We start from the raw sequence: 16495 nt of genomic DNA on the forward strand, positions 1-16495 counted from the left end.
ACTGCTTGGCAGTGGTTCCGCTCCTACTTGGCGGGTCATCTCCAGAAGGTAGTGCTTGGGGAACATTGCTCGACACCGCGGGCTCTCCAATATGGGGTCCCGCAGGGGTCAGTTTTGTCCCCCCTGCTTTTTAATATCTACATGAAGCCGTTGGGAGAGGTCATCAGGAGTTTTGGAGTGCGTTGTCATCAGTATGCTGATGACACGCAGCTCTACTTCTCCTTTTCATCTTCTTCAGGTGAGGCTGTCGATTTGCTGAACCGTTGCCTGGCCGCGACAATGGACTGGATGAGAGTTAACAAACTGAAGCTCAATCCAGACAAGACTGAGATGCTGTTGGTGGACGGGTTCTCTGATCGGATGGTGGATATATACCCTGTCCTGGACGGGGTTACACTCCCCCTAAAGGACCGGGTTCGTAGTCTGGGAGTCTTTTTAGACTCTTCCCTCTCACTTGAAGCTCAAGTAGCCTCGGTGGTTAGGAATGCGTTTTACCAACTTCGGTTGGTAGCCCAGCTACGTCCCTATTTGAGTAAAGAGGACCTTACATCAGTGGTACATGCTCTGGTAACCTCACGTTTGGATTACTGTAATGCGCTTTACGTAGGGCTACCTTTGAAGACAGTTCGGAAGCTACAACTAGTTCAAAATGCGGCGGCCAGATTGCTGACAAGGACCAAGCGGTCCGAGCATATAACACCTGTTCTGGCCCGCTTGCACTGGTTGCCAATATGTTTCTGGGCTAGATTCAAAGTGTTGGTATTGACCTATAAAGCCTTATACGGTGCGGGACCACGATACCTTGCGGAACGCCTCTTCCGATATGAACTGGCCCGTGCACTACGTTCTGCTACGAAGGCCCTCCTCCGGGTTCCAACTCACAGGGAGGCCCGGAGGGTGATGACAAGATCTAGGGCCTTCTCAGTGGTGGCCCCCGAACTATGGAACAGTCTCCCCGAGGAAGTACGCCTGGCGCCGACTCTGCTCTCCTTCCGGCGCCAGGTCAAAACCTTCCTATTCTCTGAAGCATTTTAAGTTACACTGATTTACTTTTTAAAATGTTTATTGTATTGGATTGATGATTGTATTTTAGTATTATTTTGTTATTCATTGTATTTTTATGCTATTTTATGTTCACCGCCCAGAGAGCTATTGCTAGTCGGGCGGTATATAAATTTAATAAATAAATAAAATAATAAAATAAAATAAATAAATACTCTTTAATGTTGATTTATTTATTTATTTAAGCTCTCTGGGCGGTTTACCACACGATGGCTGCCATTTTGTGACTGGTGCCCCTAGCACTCTCTCAAAATTTGAAATGCGCCCTCTGGTCCAAGAAGGTTGGCAACCCCTGGTTTAGATCACTTATGAACAAGATGAAAAGCAAGCTGAATCCTCAGGTTGGGATAGGGTACAAATTTAAACAAACCAAAAAATGAAGGAGGAATTAGGTAGCCTGTTGGAATCCTGTGCCAACTTGCTCCTTGCTCCTGGAACTGACACTACAATAATGCCAATTTTGCAGTGCAGATGGAAGCAGGTCTAGAATGGGAGGAAGGGGAAAACAAGCAAGCTCGTGTATCAATTCTTAAAGTTACATAGTTCTTCTTAGAATGACCAGCTTGAATGGAAATAGTTCAGGAACGGGAGGAGACAAATATCAGCTGGTGTCTGGGCTGAGGCTATGGACCTCTCCCTCTGTTCGCTACCAAGTTGAATGGCCCCTTGTGTTAAAACAAACGAACGAACACCTAATTGCAGGTAGAAAACTAGCCAAGGAGGCATTGCGTTTTGGTAGAAGTACATTCAATCCGAAGTTATAACAATCCATTCTCACATTTCAGCATTCCAGTAGCGGAGGGACCTACGCTGCTACTGCATGCATAAAGCAGGCTCTTTTCTGTGGTCCTCACTTGACAGGACTTACAAGCCACTCGTTGCCAAGACAACATACAACTTCCTTCTCTTCACATTGGAGATGGGGTGAGGCGAAGAACCCAATAAGGCGGGCAACCAAGCTGTTTCCAAATCGAAAAGTAATCCCGCCAATAGTAAACTGGCGATAGCCCTGGCACGCGCGGGTGCGGACTTAAAACTATTGCATTGCCTTTCTTTTGCTCTCTCTGATTGGGGGTGGGAATCTATCGTTAATGATTGGCGGCTGTGCTCACCAATGACGACTGAGAGGAGTGCCGAAATCCAGAGCGAGTGGTAAACAGCGCTTGCTCACATGAGAGGCCTGGCCAATGAGCAGAAAGAGGTGGGCGGGCGCTCGCTGGAAGCAACCGAGGGGGCTGTCGCGGCGACCAGCGGAGGAGGTGGAGGAAAATGGCGCCGAGCTCGAAATCTGAGCGAGGCGGCGCGTCAGGAGGAAAGCGGGGCTCGGCGGAGTCGGGGCGCGGAGGGAGGCGGGAGCATGTGGTGAGGCAGCTCGAGCGCGTCAAGGTGAGTAGAAGGAAAAGCGGGAGCGGCCAGGAGGGAGGGGCCACCGCAGGGAAGGCAATGGATAGATGGATGGATATGTAGGAATGTCGTGGGGGTGGGGAAATCTCCGCGGGAGGGGAGGGAGGAGGCGATACCAAGGTTTGCGAAGGAGAAAAGGGGACCCCGTGTGTACGTGTGGTGATAACTACTAAGAACGTTTGGGTCAAAAGCAGGAAATCATCTTGTACTTCGAAGTAAATTGGGGAAGGTGTGTATGTTGTTGGGTAAATATAGGATTTTTTTAAAAAACACGCATATCTGTAATAAATAACGTACGGAGATGGTAGTATGCCATTTGAAAATAAGAGTTCACGCATTTGATGCATTGGGCATCACGAAAGCTTATGCCCACAAAAACTTGCTAGTCTTTGAGGTGCCACCATACTATTTTTTTTCTGCTGCAACCAACTAATAATGTGCGTTTCCTATTCGGAATTGGCAATACTACAGGTGTATGTGTGTGTATAGTGAGAAGAAACAAGGGTCCAGGAAGCAGGAAGAATAAGTAGCATTGCAGGAGGAAGAAGGCTGTATGACACTAGGCAGGATGAGGAGTGGGTGACCATCATTATTTATTTATTTATTTTGTTCAATTTATATACCGCCCACAGCCCGAAGGCTCTCAGGGCGGTGTACAGCATAGGATAAAATACAATAACATCACAAGAACAATAGAACATAAATATAAACAATAAATAACCTCATATACATTAAAAGCTTAAAAGGTAGATTAAAATGCCTGGGAGAATAAAAAGGTTTTCACCTGGCACTGAAAAGATAGAAGTGTAGGCGCCAGGCGGACCTCATCGGGGAGACTGTTCCATAATTCGGGGGCAGCCACTGAAAAGGCCCTAGATCTTGTTACGACTCTCCGAGCCTCTCTGTGATTCGGAACTCGGAGGAGGGCCTTAGATGTTGAACGTAGTGAGTGGGTAGGTTCGTATCGGGAGAGGCGTTCCGCCAGGTACTGTGGTCCCGCACCTTGTAAGGCTTTATAAGTCAAAACTAGCACTTTGAATCTAGCCCGGAAACAAATAGGCAGCCAGTGCAAACGCGCCAGAACAGGTGTAATATGCGCGGACTGCCTGGTCTTCGTCAGCAGTTTGGCTGCAGCGTTTTGCACTAACTGAAGTTTCCGGACTGTCTTCAAAGGCAGCCCCACGTGGAGCGCATTGCAGTAATCCAGTCTAGAGGTTACCAGAGCGTGCACAACTGAGGTGAGGTCGTCGCTTTCCAGATAGGGACGTAGCTGGGCTACCAACCGAAGGTGGTAGAACGCATTCCGTGCCACCGAGGCCACCTGCGCCTCGAGAGACAGGAATGGATCGAAAAGAACCCCCAAGCTACGAACCTGTTCCTTCAGGGGGAGTGTAACCCCATCTAGAACAGGTTGAACATCCACCATCTGGTCAGAGAAGGCACTCACCAACAGTGTCTCGGTCTTGTCAGGATTGAGCCTCAGTTTATTGGCTCTCATCCAGTCCATTATCGTGGCCAGGCAGCGGTTCAGCACATCAACAGCCTCACCTGAAAAAGATGAAAAGGAGAAATAGAGTTGCGTGTCAGCAGCATACTGGTGACAACGCACTCCAAAACTCGTGATGACCGCACCCAGGGGCTTCATGTAGATGTTAAAAAGCATAGGGGACAAGACCGATCCCTGCGGGACTCCACAATGGAGAGTCCAGGGTATCGATGCATGCTCCCCAAGCCCTACCCTCTGGAGACGATCCACCAAGTAGGAGCGGAGCCACCGCCAAGCAGTACCTCCAACTCCCAACTCTGTGAGCCTCTCCAGACAGATACCATGGTCGATGGTATCAAAAGCAGCTGAGAGATCAAGGAGAATCAACAGAGTAACACTCCCTCTGTCCCTCTCCCGACATAGGTCATCATACAGGGCGACCAAGGCTGTTTCAGTGCCAAAACCGGGCCTAAAACCGGATTGAAACGGATCTAGATAATCAGTGTCATCCAAGAGCACCTGGAGCTGGCTGGCGACCACCCATTCTAAGACCTTGCCCAGGAATGGAACATTCGCTACCGGTCTATAGTTGTTCAAATTATCTGGGTCCAGGGAAGGTTTCTTCAGGAGTGGTCTCACTACTGCCTCTTTTAAGCAACTAGGGACCACTCCGTCTCTCAAGGAGGCACTTATCACTTCCCTGGCCCAGCCGGCTGTTCCATCCCTGCCAGCTTTCACTAGCCAAGAGGGGCAAGGATCCAGTACAGAGGTGGTTGCACGCACCAGTCCAAGCACCTTGTCAACGTCCTCAAGCTGATGGGGTTGGGAAGTGGAAAGGTGCCTCCAGGTGTGCACGTAGTGCTACCATTAAGTATATACTTTACTAAAAGCTGAGGTAAATTTTTTCAAACCAGATTGAAGAAGGAGTGTGTGAAAAATAATATAGTGGTAGAATATATACTTGTGTGAGAGAGAGACAAAACCATGAAGAATTCTTCAGCTAAAAAGAAAGGTATACATTGGTATGTTATCTGTACAGGTGAATAGATTGGAGCAGGTGAATGATATATGGAGATATTTCTGAGTGTGACTGTTTTTATTGCACTTGTACCAGAGGTTAGAAATGATGAGAATTGTAGTCTAGCAACATCTGGGGACTCAGAGGTTGGGAAAGAGTGACCTAGGTCGAATCTTCTGTTCTCAGCCATTTCCCCCTCTGCAAAAATAATTAATTATATTGTGATTTGTTAGATGAAGTATTTAAAGCTTTTTTGTCCTTTGTCATGTTAGTGTTCCGGTGAGTCTCATAAGAATTTATTTGCTAGATCAAACCAAAATCCATATAGCCTAGCATCCAGCAGTCAAATGCTTCTGGAAAACTCACAAGCAGGGTGTGTAGATGTTGGGTAATAGTGGAAGATGATCCCCAGCATCTGATATTCAAAGATACATTGCATCTGGAGGTTCAATTTTTAATGTATCTAATAGCTGTTGGTCAGACTTACTCTCTGTGAACACATGAAATCATTTTAAAAAGCCATCCAAGCTAATGGCCACTATTATGTCGTGTGGTATTTAATACTTTGCTATGCACAGCCATGCCACTTTTTGTCTGTCTTGCAGCCACTGCCGCTCAGCTTCACTGAGCAACTCTGAGCCTAGTCTTGGATGAGGGAGCAAAATTTTTGCCAATTCTGAAGTTGCTTATTATTTCCATTTTACAGAGGAGGAATTGAGGCTGAAGGAGGAAAAACTATTTGCCCAAAGCTGGCCAGTTTGCAAAAAGCCATGGTGATCTGGGAATCGAACATCAGTTTCTGTCTCCAGAGTTACTGGGTTATTGTTGACTTGAAACCAAACGGCTGTTGTGGGATACATGTGGAAACATTTAAATGTGCCCTAGGCTTTCATTGAGTAGAAATCTAAACACTAAATTCAACAACTGATGGTTGTGCTTGTATTGGAAAGGATCCAGCAAGAGCCTTTCTAAGATCTACCACTGAAAAAGGTTGATGTGCTTTTTTGTACTTTGTGATAATGAGAAGTATGGCAAGCATATTAGAGGCTGTGGCTGTTCCGGAGAAGCAAAACAATTGGCCAAGGGCATTTTTGAGCTGACTTTTGTGTAACACTAAACTGTGGTTTAGCTGAGTGAAGTCTTGGGCTTACCCACTCTCCTTTTCTAAGGTTCTAAACAAGCCAACTTCAAACCATGGGTTATGATTATGAAGGTAGCTTGTTTTAAACTACAATTTCTGGATCGTATACAATGCAAGCCAGAGTTCTTTGAAGCAAAGTCTTCCTAGCTGCAAAGGAGAGAGAATGGGGGGAGTGTGTCTAGCTCATGCACTTAGCAATAAACCACAGTTTAATGTTACATGGAAACTAGCACTTGGGTTGCTGCCACCAGCTACAGTAGGGCCCCACTCATACAGCAGGTTACGTTCCAGACCCCCGCTGTAAAGCGAAAACCACTGTAAAGCGGAACTCATTGAATAGAATGGCGCACGATGCCTGAAAACCACCGTAAAAGCAGAACAAGTGCCGTATGAGTGGGGCTTTAGTCTAATTGTGTCTAATTGAGACCACTGTATTAGCGAATTGCTGTAAAGCGAAGCACCGTAAAGCGGGCCCCTACTGTATCAGAAAGGGACTCCCTGTGCCTTGTAACAGCAGAGCATGCAGCATAAATGAGAAGTTGGTCATGTTAAGTCCATTTCTATTCATTGAGTGGGGCAGTGACAGTCATGTCAAAATAGTATGGCTAGTCTGCACAGAAAGGCCTGCGGTTGATTGGCCCCAAAAAGTCACTTGTCAAGACCACAAAGACTATACCTGATGCTTCTGCCACTGTTTAAGCCCCATTTATTTTCATGTAACTCCCTTTCTACATTTGTGGCAATTTGTATGTTAGAGATGGTCTTGAGATCTTTCAGAGAACCTTCTTTACTGACTTTAATACCCCTTGCAGATCAGTGGACAGCTCTCACCTCGTCTCTTCCGTAAGCTGCCACCAAGAGTTTGTGTATCCCTGAAGAACATTGTTGATGAACATTTCTTGTGTGCAGGGTAAGGTTATGGTGTGTCATCATTCATTCTGTGAGGAGTTGTTATGGTGCTGACTCCTTTTCTAGAGGGAGGAGTTATTACACGTGTGGACTGTTTGACAGTCCAACGGTCTGAATTTGACACTTTTTTTCTTTGCAGGCACATTTTCCTTGGCTTCTCAAAGTGTGGGAGATACATCTTGTCCTATACCAGCAGCAATAGTGATGATGACTTCTCCTTCTATATCTACTATCTCTATTGGTGGGAGTTCAATGTCCACAGCAAACTAAAAATGGTATGGTTCATGTTGCATATTATGGGTATGGGATTGAAATCTATTCATTGCTGTGCTTAAGAGTTATGGCAATTAGCTTGGCCTACGAATTAAGAATGTCACTGGTGGAACATCTTTGAGAAGGCCCTTGGACAGCTTCAGGTAGTAGAAATAGGGATTCAGAGAGGGAGCATTTCACCTTTACAGCAGGAAGCAGCAAGTATGGCCTTTGGGCCATACTTGAAGTAGAATCTCTTCAAGTCGCTTGTTGCTTTGTATTTGTTGCATTGTTTCACAGAGTGTGTGAACTTTAGTTCCACGTGTAGTTGGATCCCGTATGATAATTAGCTAGGAAGGATTACCCCATCTGTTGAAGGCAATGTAGAATAATACTTTTTCCCTTACATACTTTCACGACTTCCTGCTTGTCACTGGAGTACAGATTGCTTCTTGATACTCAAGCATTTAAAAACTGCAGTTTACCATTTTGGCTAACAGACTTTTCAGATAGTTGATATGTACAAAAACAAGTTATGTTAGTCTACTTTTTGCTATGGATGTCGTTTTTTATGGAGTAATGGGTGCCATTTTCTTGTTCTGATTACAAAGCCCCATGCCCTCCTAGGACACATGCAGTCTCTTATAGTAATCAACCTAGACTAGTTATAGTTGTGAAGATTTACTTAAGAACATAATTGCTTTACTGAATCAGACCAAAGGCACATCTAGTCCAGAATCCTGTTCTCACTGGCTAACCAGATGCCTGTGGAAAACTCGTAAGCATTAATGAGTTGGCTTTGTTGTAACTTCAGTATCTATACTGAGGCTGCCTCAGATGGTCCAGCTTGGGACTTCATGGCCTTTGACAACTGCAGGGCTGTCTCAGTACATTGTTAGGCCCAATCCATGTTGACTGGAAGTTCCCTTGACCTGGTCTTTGCCACAGAACAAATTGGTAATACTTGATTGCCGGGGGGGTAGCTTATTGCGGGTATGCTGTCATGGATCATTCACTGGTGAGGTTTCAGCTGAATGTGGCTACTCCACTCTGCAGGGGTTGAGGATCTATTATGATGATCCATCCATAGAGAATTATGGAATCTGATGGATTCCTGAATGCTGGAGAATTTTCTGGTTCCTGTTGCCTCAGGAGGACTGACAATCTAGAATATAGGTGGTGTAAATCCTGATCTGAACATGACTAAACACAAGTGAGAGTGCATTACTGCTTTTATTGTGGTAGTGAAGGCAAAGGAAATTTAGTACTTCACCACCATTGCATCTGCAAGTATGTGTCATCTGGCCAGGAGAGTGGTGCTCTCACACCCTTGGAAGCCTGGTTTCACCACTTTTAAGGGTTACAGTGGCTCATATTTGGAGTGAATTGGATTCCACAGTTAGAGCAAGTCCTAGTGAGGTATCCAGAGCATTGTCTGTCCCATCTGTGCTGGGTCACTTTTGATTATTGTGACCTGAGAATTGTGGACAAGCTGCTTGAAAGGGTGCAGCTAGGTACCTACCATCTTGACCCTTACCCATCTTAGACCTGGCTGGAAAGCAGTGGTCCAGGGAGTGATTAATACCTCATTGAAGGAGTGGGAAGTACCATCTGCCCTGAAGAAGGTGGTGGCGCATCCCTTCCTTAAGAGGACTTCCCTAACCCAGAAGTGCTTAACAGTTATTTGCGTAGTGGCAAATAATCCCCTTTTTGGGCAAAGTGTTCCAAAGGGTGGTAGCAGCCTAGCTTCAGGCATGCTTGGAAGAAACTGATTATCTGGACCCATTTCAGTCAAGTTTCAGGCCTGGTCATGTCTCTGAAACTGTCCTGGTTGATGACTTTTCTCAGGAGTAGAAAATTAAAATTTTTGGACATTTTGAAGCCATGGGAAAAAACAGAAAAGAAAAAAAAACAGTTTTCAGGGAAAAATAAAAAAACACTCTGTTACTATAGGAACTTAAAATGTATTATGTTTAATTTAGTTTGCCTATAATGTTAACATGTTTGGTATATTGAAAGGACAGTTTATTGAGTCAATAATTACAAACTGAATTTACTTGTTTAAATTTTTTTGTTACAAATTGAACTACAAGCTCTGAGCTGTAAGGAACCTAGGATTTATTTGGTTTTGCCAATCTCTGAGGAGTGGGGAAAAACAATAAAAACAGAAGAAACTATTAACTTTATATTTAATTATTTATTTTAAAAATTTATATCTTGCCCTTCCTGCCAAAGGAGCCCAAGGTGGTGCAAACATAAGCAATAAAACAAATAAAAATATATTTAAAAAGTAAAACAAAGAAAATTATTATGTATTTTGAAAACTATTATGTCAATTATTATATCAAGCAGACCATAGGAAGCTGAGAAAAGAGGGCAGGGGAACCAAGAGTCACTGAATACAACATGAAATTTAATCAGCCTCATTTTCTGAGCTTTCACTATCAGTTCTGCTTCTTTGTGTTACTTGTCCACCAACTATGCCAACGAGGAAGCCCAGAGCCGCCCCTAGGCACTGGGAAGCAGGGCAGTTGCCCCGGGCCCTGTGCTTTGGGGGGGCCCCACGCTTGGCAATCTGCTCACCAGCCGGCTCCTCCCTCCCTGCCTGCTCGCCTTCACCACACCAGGCAGGGTGCAGCGCTCGGTTGCTCTCTTTCTCTCCACCCGGGACGGGCTCGCTCGCCCGCCCGCCATGCCGAAGCTGCCGCCGCCACTCCTCCTGCAGTCAGTGAGCGGTAGCCGCCCCGGGGACAGCGAGCTGGCCCGGCAGTTCTGGGACTGGTGCCTGCGCACCTACGGCGACTCGACTAAGACGGTGACCCGGAGCAAATGGGGGGGGCAACTATGCTTTTGCCCCGGCCCCCGCACATGCTAAGGGAGGGCCTGAGGAAGCCCATAGGTAAAGAAGGCACTGAAACCTTCCCGTGTCAGTGTCAGTGCCTCCTAGAAGCAGAAATGCATCTTGCTTTTGCATTTGAGAGTTGTAAGTGCACAACTCAGGGCTTGCTTGTCCTCAGTACACAGGAATTGTGATGATCTGATACTATACATCGTCTTAAAAGTCTTCCTCTTACATAGCTTTTAGAACTAATTTTGGGGGAGTAAACCTTGTCTTAAAGATTTTATTCATCATTCTAAAAGAAAATAATTCATAATCCAATTTTTTAAATTTTTTCAAATTTCAGAAAAACAAAAAAAAGGCTTTGGAAAGAACATTTCCCCCTCCCAATCTCTAGTCAGGAGAGTGATGGGGATAGTGTGGCCCTGCCTGTTCTCCCTGATCTCTTGATGGCTTTTGATACTGTTGATCATGGTATCCTACAGGAGCATCTTGAGGAAGTGGGGGTTGGGGACACTCTTTTACAGTGGTTCTTCTCTTACCTTTTATATATTTCCAGATAATAGTTATGAGGGATTATTGCTTGGTGCTGTGGGAGTTGTTCTGTGGCATCTCGCAGAGTTCCATCTTGTCCCCTATACTATTTAATATCTGTCTGAAGTGGAGCTGTCACCAGGAGGTTTGGAATGAGTTGTCATCAATATATAAGCTATATCTCTTAATTCTTTTTGAATGAGGAGAGGTGGTTCAGGTCCTAGACTAGTTCCTAGAAGTGGTGATGGGCTGGATGTGGGCCAGTGTTGGTGATTGCGTGTGTAGGTCAGACGTGGTTTGAATCCAAAAGCCGTTTAGAACAGGAATAAGACAGGCCAGGCAAGTTTCATGTAAGAGTCTTTACTAGGCAAAGACATTAGAGACATCTCTCTCCATTGACATTTCTTCCCCCACTCCCTGAGTTCCTGCCAGTTCCCACCTTATCACACTCTCAGCCAGCCACACTGACCTTGATTGTCTGGAACTCTGTTCTCACAGCTTAACCCTTCTGCTTCAGGTTTCTCTCTCTCTGCTAAAAACCTTGTCTGTGAGTCTCACAACCTGCGTCACTGACCAACAGCCCCCACCTGAGACTTACAGACTACAAAACTTCATGTTACAATTATTACATTTTCTACAACATTAACTTTTCATTACAAATACATTTCAGTACATGGTTTGTGTTCTTACAGTTTCTATTTACGTTTCAGTTCAGTTCAGTTTCTCTTTATTCTTTATTTACACAAGTTTCACAGATTCATGTTTGTTCACTTTTATTTGATGATACATTTACATTTCATTCTTCAACACAAAATTTCCACATTAGATCCATTGTTTCTTTATCTATTGGTCCCTCTTTTTCCCATTCTACTGGAATTTCATCTGTCTCATTATTCTGTCGTGTAACATTAAATGCAAATCTCTGAGGAGGTTGACCTTTCGTTTTTCTCTCTGATTTCCTGACATTATCTATTTCCATTTCTTCTTCACTCTCAATTTTACTCGGACCAGCACCACTAGTACTTGGTATTTCTGTATCATGTGTTGTTATGTCTTCACCTCTCAGTCTTTTAACAGTACGTTTGCCACTATGAATTAAATCTTTTAATGCAGTTTTTAATGGAATTTGCTGTCCAAAAGGAACATCAGCAGCTTTCTGTTTGCTTTCACTCTCTAAGATCACTGTTTGACTGTCTCTCCAAGGTTTATCTATCACTTTTATGTTTCTGCTTAACACTACTTGTTGTTTCTCAGGCAACCAAACTCTGTAATATGAATTCTGAAATCCCAAAATGCGTCCTGCCTGAGCTCTTGAGTGTTTTGCAACATGTACCCAGCATTTTGCCCCAAAACGTTCTATGTGTTTCACCCTGGGTTTTCTTCCAGTCAGTTTCTCATAGGGAGACATGCCTATTCTGTGCATAAGGCGATTCTGAATATAAACAGTGTACAGAATACATTCACCCCAATAAGATTGATTCATATCTGCATCTGCTAGTATTGCTCTCAATGAATCCTGCAATGACCGGTTCCTCCTCTCTGCCGTTCCGTTGGAGGATGGGCTGAAGGGAGCAGTTAGACTTTGAATTATCCCCTTCTTTTCCAAATATGTTTGAAATGAATTACTGGTAAATTCACCACCTCTATCTGATCTGATATTTTTGATAACAACCCCATGTTGTGTTTCTGTTCTCTGTATGAATGCCTTTAATTTCTCTTCTGCATCACTTTTCTTTTTCAATAAGAACACATGTGTAAATCTGGAGAAATCATCCACAATCACTAAATAAAACCTTGCTCCACCTTTTGAGCACTGAAAAGGTCCAGCTAAATCCACATGTATGAGCTGATAGGGTTCAGAAGTCGTGCTTTCACAGCTCTTATTTACTGGATTCACAGTCATTTTTGTTTTATAACATACCTCACACTCATCCACATGCTCACAGTGTTTTAACTTCAAATCTTGACTATATTTTGGGGTGTTTTCTATCTTTTGGAAATGGGCGTGTGCTAGTTTTCTGTGCCATTCATGGACACAATTATCATGTTTCTCTTTATTTACTGCTATCCAAGCACACATGTCTTTATCAAGCTTGCACTCAACCATAAACATATTGTTCTGTAATTTCCCTTGCATGCATATTTCACCATCTTTTCTCACAAAACATCTATCCCCTTCAAATGTAACTTTACAACCTATTTGAGCCAATTTTCTCACTGATAGAATGTTATATTTTAAACCAGAAATCAATAATACATCTGTTAAAATTCCCAAATTACCCATCTTCAGCGTTCCTCTTGCTGTCGCGTTTTGAGTTGATCCGTCAGCCAGATAAAGCTTCTCCTGCGTCGGCTTTGAAGTGAAAAATAAACTAGTCTGTGATTAGGCAATTAGACGCTCCACTGTCAAGAAGCCATTTAGAGTTAATCAGTTTATTGCTCTCCTTAGAAACAAAGTTCACACTTGCTCTCTGACTTTCAAAGTTTCTGTAATTCCTCTTCTTTAAACAATGTCTCTGTATATGCCCATGTGATCCACAAAAATAACATGTTTTAGTCTCTTCCCTGCTTCTTTGATTTTGTTGTTGTACAGACACAGTCTCAGCCTCTTTTAATTCTATTTTCTTATTTTCTTGTCTCCTATTCCACTCTTGTTGAAGTTTCTGTTCCACAAAGTCCAAAGTTAGATTCCCGTCAGGTTGACTTTCAAGACCAGAGACCAGCACGTCCCATTTTTGATCAAATGAAGATAACAGGAGATAAACCATTTGCAAGTCATTATGATGAACGCCTCGATCTTGCAGCTCTGCATTTAATCTACGAAATTCAGCCAAATGCTCTTCCATAGTCACATCATCTGTAAAACGCATCTGATATAGCTTCCGTGCTAAACACAGCCTGCTTCCCGCAGTTTGCTGTTCATGCGCGGCTCTTAACTTTTCCCACATCTGATTAGCAGTCGGCTCATTACTCACCAGCAACAGTTGTGAATCTGATAGCCCCAGAGTAATAAAAGCCTTCGCTTTCTCGTCTTTCTTCAGCCACGCTGCTGAAGGAGCTGCCGGAGGGGTTTTTTCCACGACATCATTCAAATCCTCTTTAATCAGAACTGCTCTCATTCTCCACTTCCAGCTGGAGTAATTTACAGCATTCAGCCTCTCCATCGGCATCCCGGATAATAGATTTACAGCCATGTTGCCCACTCTTACTTGCCTCTTACTTGTGCTTTGTTTCTCTCTGCAACAACGCCACTTCACTGGCTCTCGAACCCGCTACCACGCCTCATAATCTGGCCCATAACCCCTGTTGGCGATTGCGTGTGTAGGTCAGACGTGGTTTGAATCCAAAAGCCGTTTAGAACAGGAATAAGACAGGCCAGGCAAGTTTCATGTAAGAGTCTTTACTAGGCAAAGACATTAGAGACATCTCTCTCCATTGACATTTCTTCCCCCACTCCCTGAGTTCCTGCCAGTTCCCACCTTATCACACTCTCAGCCAGCCACACTGACCTTGATTGTCTGGAACTCTGTTCTCACAGCTTAACCCTTCTGCTTCAGGTTTCTCTCTCTCTGCTAAAAACCTTGTCTGTGAGTCTCACAACCTGCGTCACTGACCAACAGTCAATTCAAGATAAATCCTGACAACAGAAGAGTTGGGTGTTTCAAGAGGTGAGAGGATGGCTGATTCTGGAAGGTGTTGCACTCCCCTTGAAGAGCTTCCATTCAGAACTCTTAAAACAGCTGCGCTGCTTGCCAGTTTGTTTCTAAGCCCAATTCAAGGTGCTCACATTAGTGTTTAAAGCTCTAAATGACTTAGGCCGCAAATATCTGAAAGACTGCATCCTTCACTATAGACTCAGGTGTTAAGAGCTACCCTCAGAAGTTTGCGGGGTGGTAGTCCAGGAGGGGGCATTATCTGTGGCAACCCATAAATTGTGGAATTCCCTCCCCACAGAGGTGTGTCTAGCATCTTTATGGTATACCTTTTGTCGGATATTCAAGATGTACCTCTTTATCCTGGCCTTTGACACCTGAGAAACACATTTTTAGGACTTGCCCTCAAACTGGATAAGGAAAGACTTCTTGCAAGCTCCTTTTTCAAAGTGAGTTTTTGACTGACTGACTGCCAACCAGTAATTGTAGATATAAAGAAATATTGATCTATGGATAGAAATTCCCATGTAAATCATGCTCTCCATAGCCAACCAAACAGCTACAGGGATGGCCTACACAGGCCACTGGTTGCCCACCTGTAACATATGGTAAAAGTCAGAATGCAAATTCTGTCAAAACAGGCAGTTCTGAAGAGTAAGAACACTTGTAGCCTAAGCAGAGCGGGCAGGAATGGGTTCCAAGCAGTGGTGGTGGTGAAGAGTTGGGGACATTTCCAGTAATGAAATGTCTTAAGTCATTTTACATGGTAATTTGGGAGTAGGTACTTAGAAATAAAATGGCTATATCAATAGGCACACAAGTACAAAGGCTATTGAATTGGTTTATTTAGAAATTTGGGCACTAAAGTTGCCTGTCAATTGTTTGACATGTTAATACCCAGAAGGCCATCTTGCACTATATGGACTTGTAAATAGCCACTTTGGTAAGAATCACTATTAACTGACCAGCCAGGGAAATTTATGTGAATTGAAAGATTTGCCTCATTTGTATCACAACAGCTTGTGTATTTATAAGTATTCATAACCTGCCAGCTCAGAAAAATGTCAAGGTGGTATGTAGTAAAATCATTAACATATCAAAATGTTAAAATAATAAAATCATAAAGTAGAGGACAAATAACCAACACCAAATCAAATTAATTCTCTAGAAAGACTTGATGGAACAAGTTCATTTTCAGCAGGTGACAAAATATCAGGATTGTAGGTGCTTGTCTGATTTCAGTTGGAACAATGTTCCAAATTACTACCGCCACCACTCTAAAAGATTTGGCTAGTGTAGAAACTACACTATGAGATAACTTTGAGACAGTCGAGTCTTCTCCAGGTGATTGCACTGATCTGGCTGGTAAATAAAGGATAACACAATCCTTCAGGTAATCTGGTTCCAGGCCGTTTAGGGCTAATAGTAATACCTTGAACCTAGCTCAGTAATGAATTGGCAGTCAGTGCAGAGCTTTCAGCACTGGTGTAATATGCTGACATCGAGCTGTTCTGGCCAAAACTGGGCTACAGCATTCTGCACTAGCCGCAGTTTTGGAACCAACATAGTGCAGTCTAGAGGTTAACAATGCCAGCACCACTGTGACCAGGCTATCCCTGTTGAGGGATGGACTTGGTTAGCACACCAGATGAAGTTGTAAAAAAGCACTCTTAGCCATCAAGGACATCTGTGCCAATATTGATAGATCTAAGAGCACTCCCAAGCTATCTATCTGCTCCTTCAGGAAGTGAATAGCAGGCAGCCTGCCAATTTCCTGAACTTGGGAACTGCTCACCCACAAGGCTTTTTTCTTACCAGGGTTCAGCTTCAGTTTATTGGTCCTCATCCAGCTCATCGCTGACTCCAAACGCTGGTCCAGGATTGGTACTTGATTCAGATGTTACAGAGAAGAACAGCTGACTAGAGCATACTGGGGACAACTTACTCCATATCTTCTAATGCCCTCTCCCAACAGCTTCAAGCAGATGTTAAAAAGCATTGAGGACAGGATGGTACCCTGAGGGATCCCATAGCACAAATGCCAGGGGACCAATGGACAGTCGTCCAAAGCCACTGTCTGTGAACAGTCCTGTAGGTAGGAAGAGAACTACTGAAGTACAGTGCCACCAATTTCCACCCCACTAAGCCAGTCCAAGAAAAATACCATAGTTGATTGTATTGAATGCTGCTGAGAGGT

General features: G+C 44.0%; 1 protein-coding gene across 1 annotated transcript in view; it reads left to right on the forward strand.

The window, feature by feature from the left end:
* The first annotated feature begins 2197 nt into the window (after positions 1 to 2197).
* The window catches only part of DCAF15 (DDB1 and CUL4 associated factor 15), a 39669-nt gene continuing 25371 nt past the window's right edge, over positions 2198 to 16495 (forward strand). The window contains exons 1-3 of the mRNA XM_061613817.1: positions 2198 to 2448; positions 6924 to 7021; positions 7160 to 7295. Of these exons, the coding sequence (XP_061469801.1) occupies positions 2332 to 2448; positions 6924 to 7021; positions 7160 to 7295 (351 nt within the window). The 5' untranslated portion in view covers positions 2198 to 2331. The remainder of the gene's footprint in view (positions 2449 to 6923; positions 7022 to 7159; positions 7296 to 16495) is intronic.

The sequence above is a fragment of the Rhineura floridana genome, chromosome 3 (genome assembly GCF_030035675.1).
Source record: "Rhineura floridana isolate rRhiFlo1 chromosome 3, rRhiFlo1.hap2, whole genome shotgun sequence".
NCBI classification, from domain to species: domain Eukaryota; kingdom Metazoa; phylum Chordata; class Lepidosauria; order Squamata; family Rhineuridae; genus Rhineura; species Rhineura floridana.